Source organism: Somniosus microcephalus, chromosome 3, assembly GCF_052327205.1.
Source record: "Somniosus microcephalus isolate GS21.2 chromosome 3, FLI_Smic_1.0, whole genome shotgun sequence".
NCBI classification, from domain to species: domain Eukaryota; kingdom Metazoa; phylum Chordata; class Chondrichthyes; order Squaliformes; family Somniosidae; genus Somniosus; species Somniosus microcephalus.
In genome coordinates this window covers 369,929,932-369,942,212 of record NC_140989.1, presented here as the reverse complement: position 1 = coordinate 369,942,212, position 12,281 = coordinate 369,929,932, and the positions used below count along the sequence as shown (strand labels likewise).

At 50.7% G+C, this 12,281-nt stretch overlaps 1 protein-coding gene across 2 annotated transcripts in view; it reads right to left on the bottom strand.

Moving 5' to 3' along the window:
- Positions 1 to 12,281, bottom strand: part of LOC147122432 (netrin-G1-like) — a 76,414-nt gene that overhangs the window by 20,694 nt on the left and 43,439 nt on the right. For both annotated transcript variants that reach the window (XM_085983590.1, XM_085983589.1), the window contains exon 2: positions 6,400 to 7,043. In XM_085983590.1, coding sequence (XP_085839716.1) covers positions 6,400 to 7,043 — 644 coding nt within the window. The remainder of the gene's footprint in view (positions 1 to 6,399; positions 7,044 to 12,281) is intronic.

The window sequence follows — 12,281 nt, the reverse complement described above, 5'->3', positions numbered from 1 at the left end:
GCCAGGGGAAACATCCTCCCTGCATCTACCCTGTCATTTCCTGTAAGAATTTTGTATGTTTCAATGAGATCACATCTCATTCTTGTAAACTCCAGAGAATATAGGCCGAGTCTACTCAACCTCTCCTCATAGGACAATCCCCCCATCCCAGGAACCAGTCTGGTGAACCTTCGTTGCACTTCCTCTAAGGCAAGTATATCCTTCCTTAGGTAAGGAGACCAAAACTGTACACAATACTCCAGGTGTGGTCTCACCAGGGCCCTATATAATTGCAGTAAGACGTCTTTACTCTTATACTCAAATCCTCTTGTAATAAAGGCCAACATACCATTTGCTTTCCTAATTGCTTGCTGTACCTGCATGTTAACTTTCGTGTACAAGGGCACCCAGGTCCCTCTGAACACCAACACTTCCCAATCTCTCATCATTTAAAAAATACTCTGCTTTTCTGTTTTTCTACCAAAGTGGATAACCGAAAGTTTTTTCGTGGAGCGTAAGTCGTGCGCACGACATGACCCGAGTGGCGCCAAACATGACAGGAGTGGTCCGGGAGCCCTGCCTTTCCCTATGAGCAGGGCAGAGGGTCACAGAGTTCCCTCCTGGGTAGGAGGTTGCAGGCCGAGCCGGGCAGTGTGAAGGAGGTACCGGGAGAGTGAACCCAACAATACAGTGGCCCGTCCGATAGCAGCAGCGGCCCGTCCGATAGTCTTTTCTTCCCACCCCCCCCCCCGACCTGATTTGCGGGCCAGCTTAGTGTAGGAGTCAGCCGATATCCGGCTTTCCCACAACTGGCGGCGGCAGTCGAGTCCCAGACCCCCGCTAAGTCAAGGAATTCAGATCCGGAGCAGGGGGAGCCGGAAACCTCGATCTAACGGCAGAAATCAGCAGCCGTTTTGTTCGTTTTTTTTTCTTCCCCTAGCATTTTTTTAAACAGTCAGGCTGTGGAAAGAGTCTCTGTAGCTTAGCAACAGCTTCAGAGACGCTTCCAAGGCAGGGCCCGAGTGTTTACAAGCTGTTGCTAAGCAACAGTGTTTGTTGACAGATACGGAGATGAAAACCTTCTGAAATCCGAAAAATTCCGAAAACCGAAACACAGCTGGTCCCAAGGTTTTCGGATAAAGGATAGTCTACCTGTACCCCTACTTAAGAAAGGAGGAAGACAGAAAGCCGGAAATATAGACCAGTTAGCCTAACATCTGTCGTTGGGAAAATGCTGGAGTCCTTCATTAAGGAAGCAATAGCAGGGCATTTGGAAAATCATAATGCAGTCAAGCAGAGTCAGCATGGTTTTAGGAAAGGGAAATCATGTTTAACAAATTTGCTGGAGTTCTTTGAGGATGTAACGAGCAGGGTGGACAGGGGTGAGCCAGTGGATGTGGTGTATTTGGATTTCCAGAAGGCATTCAATAAGGTGCCACATAAAAGGTTACTGCATAAGATAAGAGCTCACGGAGTTGGGGGTAATATATTAGCATGGATAGAGGATTGGCTAACTAACAGAAAGCAGAGAGTCGGGATAAATGGATCTTTTTCTGGTTGGCAAACGGTAACTAGTGGGGTGCCACAAGGATCGGTGCTGGGGCCCCAACTATTTACAATCTACATTAATGACTTGGATGAAGGATTCGAGTGTAATGTAGCCAAGTTTGCGGGTGATACAAAGATGGGTGGGAAAGCAAGTTGTGCAGAGAACTCAAAGAATCTGCAAAGGGATATAGACAGGCTAGGTGAGTGGGCAAACATTTGGCAGATGGAGTATAATTTGGGAAATTGCGAGGTTATCCACTTTGGCAGGAAAAATAAAAAAGCAAATTATTATTTAAATGGAGAGAGACTACAAAATGCTACAGTTCACAGGGACCTGGGGGTCCTTGTGCATGAAACACAAAAAGTTAGCATGCAGGTACAGCAAGTTGTCAAAAAGGCAAATGGAATGTTGGCCTTTATTTCCAGGGGGTTGGAGTATAAAAGCAGGGAAGTCCTGCTACAACTGTACAGGGTATTGGTGAGACCACACCTGGAGTACTGTGCACAGTTTTGGTCTCCTTATTTAAGGAAGGATATACTTGCATTGGAGGCAGTTCAGAGACGATTCACTCGGTTAATTCCTGAGATGAGGGGTTTGACTTATGAGGAAAGGTTGAGCAGGCTGAGCCTATACTCATTGGAGTTTAGAAGAATGGGAGGTGATTTTATCGAAACATATACAGGAAACTTTCGATTAACCGGCCACTAAATAACCGGAACGCTCTATCCACCGGCAAAATTCAGGAGTCGGTTCAGATAACTTTTTTTACTTTTAGTTACTTTTGTTACTCCATTTGTGGCTGTGCAAGCGTGTAGCTGAAGCTGTTGCTAAGCTGCAGAGACGCTTGCAACTTGTGCCAATTGTTTTGAAGCAGGGTTTGTTGCTTTACACGGAGCTCTGAGCTCCGTATCTTTTACAATAGCGTTCGGTTATCCGGCATTGTTAATGGACCGGCACCAGGTCGGTCCCATCCGTGCTGGATACCAGAAAGTTTCCTGTAAGATCCTGAGGGGGCTTGACAGGGTAGATGCAGAGAGGATGTTTCCCTTCATGGGGAAATCTAGAACTCGGGGGCACAGTCTCAGAATAAAGGGTCGCCCTTTTAGAACTGAGATGAGGAGGAATTTCTTCTCTCAGAGGGTTGTAAATCTGTGGAATTCTCTGCCCCAGAGAGCCGTGGAGGCTGGGTCATTAAATACATTTAAAGTGGAGATAGACAGAGTTTTGCAAGGTAAGGGAGTGAAGGGTTATGGGGAGCGGGCAGGGAAGTGGCTTTGAGCCCAAGATCAGCCCTGATCTTATTGAATGGCGGAGCAGGCTCGAGGGGCCAAGTGGCCTATTCCTGCTCCTATTTCTTATGTCCTTATGTTGTGTGACACCTCATCGAATGCTTTTTGAAAATCCAAATACACCACATCCACTGGTTCCCCATGATCTTTTCTGCTAGTTACAACCTCAAAAAACTCTAACAGATTTGTCAAACATGATTTCCCTTTCATAAATCCATGCTGACTCTGCCCAATCCTATTATTATTTTCTAACTGCCCTGTTGCCACGGCCTTAATAATAGATTCTAGCAATTTCCCTACTACTGATGTCAGGCTAACTGGTCTGTAGTTCCCCATTTTCTCTCTCCCTCCTTTCTTAAATAGTGGGGTTACATTTGCTACCTTTCAATCCGCAGGAACCATTCTAGAATCTGGAATTTGGAAAATGACAACCAATGCATTCACTATCTCTATAGCCGCCTCCTTCAAAACCCCAGCATGTAGGCCATCAGGTCCAGCGGATTTATTGGCTTTCAGTCCCATTAATTTCTCCAGCACTATTTTTTACTTATACTAATTTATTTCAGTTCCTCATTCTCGCTGGACCCTTGGTTCTCCACTATTTCCGGAAGTTTCTTGTGTCTCCTTCTGTGAAGACAGACACAAAGTATTTGTTTAATTTCTCTTCCATTTCCTTATTCCCCATTATAATTTCTCCTGTCTCAGCCTGTAAGGGACCCACATTTACTTTCACTAATCTTTTTCTTTTTACATACCTGTAGCTTTTACAGTCTGTTTTTATATCTCTCACTAGTTTACTCTCATATTCTATTTTCACTTTCTTTATCAATTTCTTGGTCCACCTTTGCTGAATTCTAAAATCCTCCCAATCCTCACACTTACTACACTTTTTGACAACATGAAAAGCCTCTTCCTTTGATCTAATCCTAACTTTAACTTCTCTTGTTAGCCACGGTTGGACCACTTTTCCTGTGGGGTTTTTGTGCATTAAAGGAATGTATATTTGTTGTAAATTATGTATTAATTCTGTAAATACTAGCCATTGCTTGTCTACCGTCATGCCTTTTAATGTAGTTTCCCAATTGACCTTAGCCAACTCGCCCCTCATACCGACATACTTCACCGTGAGCTACAGGTTCCGATCAGGTGAATGAGCAACATTCAGTGAGAGAATGAATGGTTTACACAACAAATTACTCTCCTTTCCCACACTAATCTCCAGGAAACAGAGTAAAACTGACAGAAGCGGATATCAGTGATTCAGGATATAAAGAGGAAGCACAGGGTGAGATTTGGGATCAGTGGGATAGATTCGTTGATCTACTTTAATCCTGGACAATCCTACAATCCAAAAGATGAAAGGGTGGATTTTAACCCCACCCCACACAGTGAGAACTCTGTCCCGGGCTCCTCCACTCTCCCGATCACAAACTCCTCAACCTCGGACCCTGGGAGTGAATCCCACAGCCTCACCACTCTCTGTGTGAAGACGTTTCTCCTGCCCTCTCTCCTCAATCTCTCACATTTAATCTTTCTCTGGCCCCTCATTCTAAGGAAGAATGACCTTACATTTCTACAGAGCATTTCACCACCTCAGGACGTCCCAAAGCGCTTCACAGCCAATGAAGTACTTCTGAAGTGTGCTCACTGTTGTAATGTTGGAAACGCAGCAGCCAATTTGTGCACAGCAAGATCCCACAAACAGCGATGATTCCGTCCCTAAACCTCTCTACCTCTCTCTCCCCCTTTGAGACGCTGCTAAAAACCTCCCTCTTTGACCCAGCTTTTGGTCACCTGTCCTAATATCTCCTTCTGTGTCTCGGTGTCAAAGTTCGCTCTGATTTACGCTCCTGTGAAGCACCGTGGGATGTTTTACTATGTTAAAGGTGCTACATAAATGCAGGTTGCTGTTGTTCAGTAAATGCGGTTTGGAACGGCCCAAAGTGCTGTGACGGTCTCTGTGCCGTGAAGCGTGAGAACGCTGGTCTCGGTGACTCTGTGCTAACAGCATCGAGCCGCTGTTTAACTCACTGCGAAGGTGAAGCTTCACAATCTGCAGATTGTACCTTGCACAGTCAGCAAGTTGGCAGTTCTGGGCACTGTTGGCTAAACTAAGCAGAAACCCAGAGAGTTCCTTGGAGTCACATTAACAGCAGTGTAAACATTTTACTGCTCCTGTTCTCCAATTAGTGTCTGAAGATTCTCCGCAACTAAAAGCTGGAGCGAGTCTCCCAGAAGCTGAGTGTAGAATAATGAGGGAATGGCTCCGAGCCCCGGAGATTGTGTGATGGGTGAATGGGAACTCACTGACCCAGACTGAATATAGATTGAACACGAAGGGAGCGTTCAGTCAGAATAATTCATCAAATCAGGAAGGGCTTTGATAGATTAAATAAGGAGAAACTGTTTCCAGTGGCAGGAGGGTCGGTAACCAGAGGACACAGAGTGAAGGGAATTGGCAAAAGAACCAGAGGGGAGATGAGGAGAATGTTTTTACAGCGAGTTGTTGTGATCTGGAATGTGCTGCCTGAAAGGGCGGTGGAAGCAGATTCAATAGGAACTTTCAAAAGGGAATTGGAGAAATACTTGAAAAGGGAAATTGTCAGGCTATGGGGAAATAGCAGGGAGTGGGGCTAATTGGAGAGCTCTTTCAAAGAGCTGGCACAGGCACGATGGGCCGAATGGCCTCCTCCTGTGCTGTCTGATTCTCTGAATCCTGATGAGACTGGAGGTCGGCAGTGTTGAGAGTAAAGGGACAGATTCTGCTCGCTCCGTGCTGCTCGATTGGCTGAACACTGAGCAGGAAATCGCTGCCTCATCACCAGCCAGCGAGCAGGACTCTGAAAGCTCGCTAACGAGCCCATCCCCAGGGGCAGGGGGAGCTGTCACAGTGCTGGTCTGTGCACACTGTCACTGAGCCATTCAGGGAAGCTTTCACACCCCACACAGAGGCAGCTGACGGTTCCGAGTGGGCCGGGGGAGGGATCCCGATCTATCGCTGGAAAACCTCCCCAGTTACCGAGCGCCCACATCAGCGACTCGGAGCAGAAGTGGTGAGGAGCTCTCACCCTCCGGGAATCTCCGATAGAGTGAGAGCCACTCCAAATGTTACACCGGATAGTGTGTCCCCCAGATCTTGGCCCTGATAGTGTCCCCCAGATGTTGCCCCTGATAGCATGTCCCCCAGATGTTGGGCCTGATAGAGTGGCCCCCAGATGTTGGCCCTGTGAGTGCCCTCCAGATGTTGGCCCTGATAGAGTGCCCTCCAGATGTTGGCCCTGTGACTGTCCCCCAGATGTTAACCCTGATAGAGTGGCCCCCAGATGTTGGCCCTGTGAGTGCCCTCCAGATGTTGGCCCTGTGACTGTCCCCCAGATGTTGGCCCTGTGAGTGTCCCCAGATGTTGGCCCTGTGAGTGCCCTCCAGATGTTGGCCCTGTGACTGTCCCCCAGATGTTGGCCCTGTGAGTGCCCTCCAGATGTTGGCCCTGTGAATGTCCCCAGATGTTGGACTGACACGGCGCCCCCTGGGTGTGAAATGTGGGGTCAGCGACTCTGGCCAGAAGGGGCGAGGAGCTCTCACCGCCCGCGAATGTCCAGGTTGGAGATGGCGTAGAAGTATTTGGAGAGGTTGTGCTGGTCAACACTGGTGGCCCCAGTGGCCGGCCGGAGCAGCCTGACCCGCAGGTCGGTCAGGGTGAAGAAGTCCCTCAGCTCCTTGGTGGTGTCCAGCTGGCCGTACAGCGAGGCCATGTCGTGGAGACGGGGCCCCCTGAACAGGGCGAAACGCTGCTGGATCTCTAAGCGAACCATCTTGTCCATCTTCCACACGTAGCCCCTGGAGTACTCCTCCGTGCAGATGATGTCCAGCACTGAGGCCGGGCTCAGATCCCGGGCCGTTCTCGGCTCCATCCCGAAGGAGGTGAGGCAGTCGGCCGCGTAGAATTGGTAAGGCTGCCACGTCCGGCCGTGGTCCAGAGATTTCTCCAGGACCATCTGCTCCGGCCGATCCGACTCGAAGGTGATGACGATGTCCTCGGTCAGCTCGATGGTCTTGCCCCAGGACAGAGTGATGTTGATCAGGAGGGGCTCGGGGAAACTCCTCCAGGAGACACTTTGCCAAAAGGTGTTGGGAATCCGCCCCTCGTCATCCAGCACCAGCTCGGGCGGGTGTGCGAGCTCGGGCGTGTGAGCGTCACACTCGTTGTTGCACATGTACGGGTTCTCCTGGAAACGGAGACGGGAACAACACAGGTTAGATACAGAGTAAAGCTCCCTCTACACTGTCCCATCAAACACTCTCAGGGCAGGTACAGCACGGGTTAGATACAGAGTAAAGCTCCCTCTACACTGGCCCACCAAACACTCCCAGGGCAGGTACAGCACGGGTTAGATACAGATTAAAGCTCCCTCTGCACTGTCCCATCAAACACTCCCAGGGCAGGTACAGCACGGGTTAGATACAGAGTAAAGCTCCCTCTACACTGTCCCATCAAACACTCCCAGGGCAGGTACAGCACGGGTTAGATACAGAGTAAAGCTCCCTCTACACTGGCCCACCAAACACTCCCAGGGCAGGTACAGCACGGGTTAGATACAGATTAAAGCTCCCTCTGCACTGTCCCATCAAACACTCCCAGGGCAGGTACAGCACGGGTTAGATACAGAGTAAAGTTCCCTCCACACTGTCCCATCAAACACTCCCAGGGCAGGTACAGCACTGGTTAAATACAGAGTAAAGCTCCCTCTACACTGTCCCATCAAACACTCCCAGGACAGGTACAGCACGGGTTAAATACAGAGTAAAGCTCCCTCGACTGTCCCATCAAACACTCCCAGGACAGGTACAGCACGGGTTAAATACAGAGTTACGTTCCCTCTACAATAACTTAGAATCCAGGAATATCCACACACTCAGGGATTTCTTAATAAAACTGTATGTTCTCCATCGCACTACACTGTGTGCTCGACAGCTGGGTAATTATATCGTAGTAATGTTGAAGAATGATGTTAGCTGTCTAACTAAAAATAGCTTCACGCCACTGAAACATTTAGAGATCTGAATTATTAAACAGCACAGGATTTGGAAACAACTGCAAGAATCTCACCTCATCTTCCCCAGGAGTGATTCCCTGTCACTGGGAGAGATTATCCGTGACTGGGAGAGATTCCCCGTGACTGGGAGCGATTCCCCGTCACTGGGTGCGATTCCCCGTCACTGGGAGCGATTCCCCGTCACTGGGAGCAATTTCCCTTCACTGGGAGCGATTCCCTGTCACTGGGAGAGATTCCCCATCACTGGGAGAGATTCCCCATCACTGGGAGCGATTCCCCGTCACTGGGAGAGGTTCCCTGTTACTGGGAGAGATTCCTTGTCACTGGGACAGATTCTCCATCACTGGGAGTGATTCCCTATCACTGGGAGTGATTTGCCAATAGTTTTAAATCAAGTCCTCTGGTTACCGACCCTCCTGTTCCTGGAAACAATTTTTCCTTATTTACTCAACACTGTTCATGACTTTGAACACCTCTATGAAGACTCCTCTTAACCTTTTCTGCTCTAAGGCAGTATTTGACCGAGTGTGGTATCAAGGAGCCCGAGTATAATTGAAGTCAATGGGAATCGGGGGGAAAATTCTCCACTGGCTGGAGTCATACCTAGCACAAAAGAATGTGGTTGTTGGTGGTCATTCATCTCAACCCCAGGACATCGCTGCAGGAGTTCCTCAGGGCAGTGTCCGAGGTCCAACCCCAGGACATCGCTGCAGGAGTTCCTCAGGGCAGTGTCCGAGATCCAACCCCAGGACATTGCTGCAGGAGTTCCTCAGGGCAGTGTCCGAGGTCCAACCCCAGGACATCGCTGCAGGAGTTCCTCGGGGCAGTGTCCGAGGTCCAACCCCAGGACATCGCTGCAGGAGTTCCTCGGGGCAGTGTCCGAGGTCCAACCCCAGGACATCGCTGCAGGAGTTCCTCGGGGCAGTGTCCGAGGTCCAACCCCAGGACATCGCTGCAGGAGTTCCTCGGGGCAGTGTCCGAGGTCCAACCCCAGGACATCGCTGCAGGAGTTCCTCAGGGCAGTGTCCGAGGTCCAACCCCAGGACATCGCTGCAGGAGTTCCTCAGGGCAGTGTCCGAGGTCCAACCCCAGGACATCGCTGCAGGAGTTCCTCAGGACAGTGTCTGAGGACCAACCATCTTCAGCTGCTTCATCAATGACCTTCCCTCCATCATAAGGTCAGAAGTGGGGATGTTCATTGATGATTGCACAGTGTTCAGTGCCATTCACAACTCCTCAGATAATGAAGCAGTCCGTGCCCGCATGCAGCAAGACCTGGACGACATTCAGACTTGGGCTGATAAGTGGCAAGTAAAATTCGCTCATGATTTTGATCATCTCTATTAAATCTCCCCTTAACCTTCTCTGCTCTAAGGAGAACAATCTCAGCCTCTCCAGTCTCTCCACGTAACTGAAGTCCCTCGTCCCTGGTTCCAGAAACGAGACCCAGGCTGTTCAGCCTTTCCCAATAGTTACAACCTCTCTGTTCTGGAATCATCCTCGTGAATATTTTTAAATGAAATAAAATGGACTGTAAAGAGACAAGGGAGCTGACATTTGAAAGGATTTCTGACATGACGACATTTTGGACCTTTTGATTATTTTGATTTTCCAAAGTTCATGTTCAGTGTGTAAGAAGCACCGACCTCTGACCTCTAGAGACCATAGAATGGTTACAGCTCAGAAGAAGGCCATTCGGCCCGTCGAGCCCGTGCCGGCTCTCTGCAAGATCACCTCAGCTAGTCCCGCTCCCCCGCCCTTTCCCCGGAGCCCTGCAAATTATATTCTTTCAGGTATGATATACCTATCAATTCATCCAATGAAAAGCGACGAGTTAAGAAAGTAACTATAGGTTTTTATTGGCTAAATAACAGAGCCCACCCTCGTGGGTGATCGGATACAACAAGGAGGAATGCCAGCCAGTCGACTACCTTTATACCTGGGCAGGTAGGTGGAGTCATGGGCGGTGTCAGCAGTGGTCAGCCCAGGTATAGCAGCGTGACAAGAGGCGACCTCGTATAGTGATATAACAGTGTGAACAATGATAACCATAGAGTAACGATATAACAGTGATAACTACAGTGTAACGATAGTGAACGATAAAAGTGGTTTACCACATTCACCCCTTGTTTAGATTTGAGTCCGGCGGGGTGAAGTGTACTACCAGTTCTGGTATGTCAGTCTGTCCGGAGGCCTCGTAAGCCTTTCTGATCGTCGCAGCGGCGGTGTTGCATTATCCGGTGTTAATGCTGGTGTCTGCGTGGTCGGCAAAGGCTCGTGGGGTTCCGGCATGCCGTCTACCTGGGCTGGAATTGGGGGGGTGGTGGGGGGGGGGTGAAGGTGGTGTCTCCGGAGTGCCCGAGGGTGCGAGGTCTCGTAAGGAGACTGTGTCCTCCCGCCCGTCTGGGTATGCCACATAGGCGTACTGGGGGTTGGCGTGCAGGAGGTCCATCCTCTCGACCAGGGGGTCCGTTTTATGGGCCCTCACGTGCTTTCGCAGCAAGACGGGCCCCGGAGAGGTCAGCCAGGCTGGTAGCGTGGTTCCCGTAGTCGACTTCCTGGGGAAAACAAACATTCGTTCATGGGGGGTGGCGTTGATGGCAGTGCAAAGTAGTGACCGGGTGGAATGCAGCGCTGCCGGGAGGACTTCCTGCCAGCGGGAGGTTGGGAGGCCCTTAGACTTTAAGGCTAAGAGGACGGCCTTCCATACCGTCGCGTTCTCTCTTTCCACCTGGCCGTTCCCTCGGGGGTTGTAGCTGGTGGTCCTGCTTGCAGCAATACCTCTCGCTACTAGGAACTGACGGAGTTCCTCGCTCATGAAGGAGGAGCCCCGGTCACTATGTACATAGTTTGGGAACCCGAACAAGGCGAAGAGGTCGTTCAGGCATTTAATGACCGTGGTACTGGTCATGTCTGGGCAGGGGAAGGCAAAGGGGAAACGGGAGTACTCATCAACAATGTTGAGGAAGTACACATTACGGTCAGAGGACGGGAGGGGCCCCTTAAAGTCGATGCTCAGGCGCTCGAAGGGGCGGGTGGCCTTGATCAGGCTTGCTCTGTCCGGCCTAAAGAAGTGCGGTTTGCACTCGGCACAGGTCTGGCAGTTCCTGGTCATGGTCCTGACCTCCTCGATGGAGTAGGGCAGGTTGCGGGCCTTAGTGAAGTGGTAAAGTCTGGTGACCCCGGGGTGGCAGAGGTCGTTGTGGAGGGTCTGAAGTCTATCATTTTGCACGCTGGCGCATGTAATTCGTGACAGAGCATCGGGGGGTTCGTTCAGCTTCCCTGGCCGGTACAAGATATCATAATCATAGGTGGAGAGCTCGATTCTCCACCTCAAGATCTTGTCATTCTTGATTTTGCCCCTCAGCTTGTTATTAAACATAAAAGCGACCGAACGTTGGTCGGTGAGGAGGGTAAATCGTTTGCCTGCCAGGTAGTGCCTCCAGCGTCGTACCGCCTCCACAATCGCCTGGGCCTCCTTCTCGACCGACGAGTGTCGGATCTCAGGGCCCTGTAGGGTCCTTGAGAAGAAGGCCACCGGTCTCCCCTCCTGGTTAAGGGTGGCGGCTAGGGCGAAGTCGGATGCATCGCTCTCGACTTGGAAGGGGATGGACTCATCCACTGCGTGCATTGTGGCCTTGGCAATGTCTCCCTTAATGAGGGAGAAGGCTGCGCACGCTTCCTCCGTAAGGGGGAAGGATGTGGACTTCATGAGGGGTCTGGCTTTGTCCGCATAATTGGGCACCCATTGGGCATAGTAGGCGAAGAGCTCCAGGGTTCTCTTCAGTGCCTTTGGACAGTGGGGGAGGGGTAGCTCCATGAGGGGGCGCATTCTTTCGGGGTCGGGGCCGATGACTCCGTTCTCTATTACACAGCCGAGGATGGCAAGGCGCGAGGTGTTAAACACACATTTATCCTTATTGTAGGTGAGGTTCAGCCATTGGGCCGTACGGAGGAATCTCTCCAGATTAACGTCATGGTCCTGCTGGTCGCGGCCGCAGATGGTGACGTTATCTAGGTAGGGGAGCGTGGCGTGCAGCCCGTTCTGGTCAACCATCCGGTCCATCTCCCTTTGGAAGACCGAAACCCCGTTGGTGACGCCGAAGGGAACCCTAAGGAAGTGGTAGAGGCGGCCATTCGCCTCGAAGGCGGTATACTGGCGGTCCTCAGGGCGGATAGGGAGTTGGTGGTAGGCCGACTTAAGGTCGATGGTAGAGAATACTCGGTATTGTGCGATCTGATTGACCATATCAGATATGCGGGGAAGGGGGTATGCGTCCAGCTGGGTGCACCTGTTTATGGTCTGGCTGTAGTCGATGACCAGGCGGTTCTTATTGCCCGTCTTAACTACCACGACCTGGGCACGCCAGGGGCTGGTGCTCCCTTCGATGATGCCCTCCTTCAGGAGAC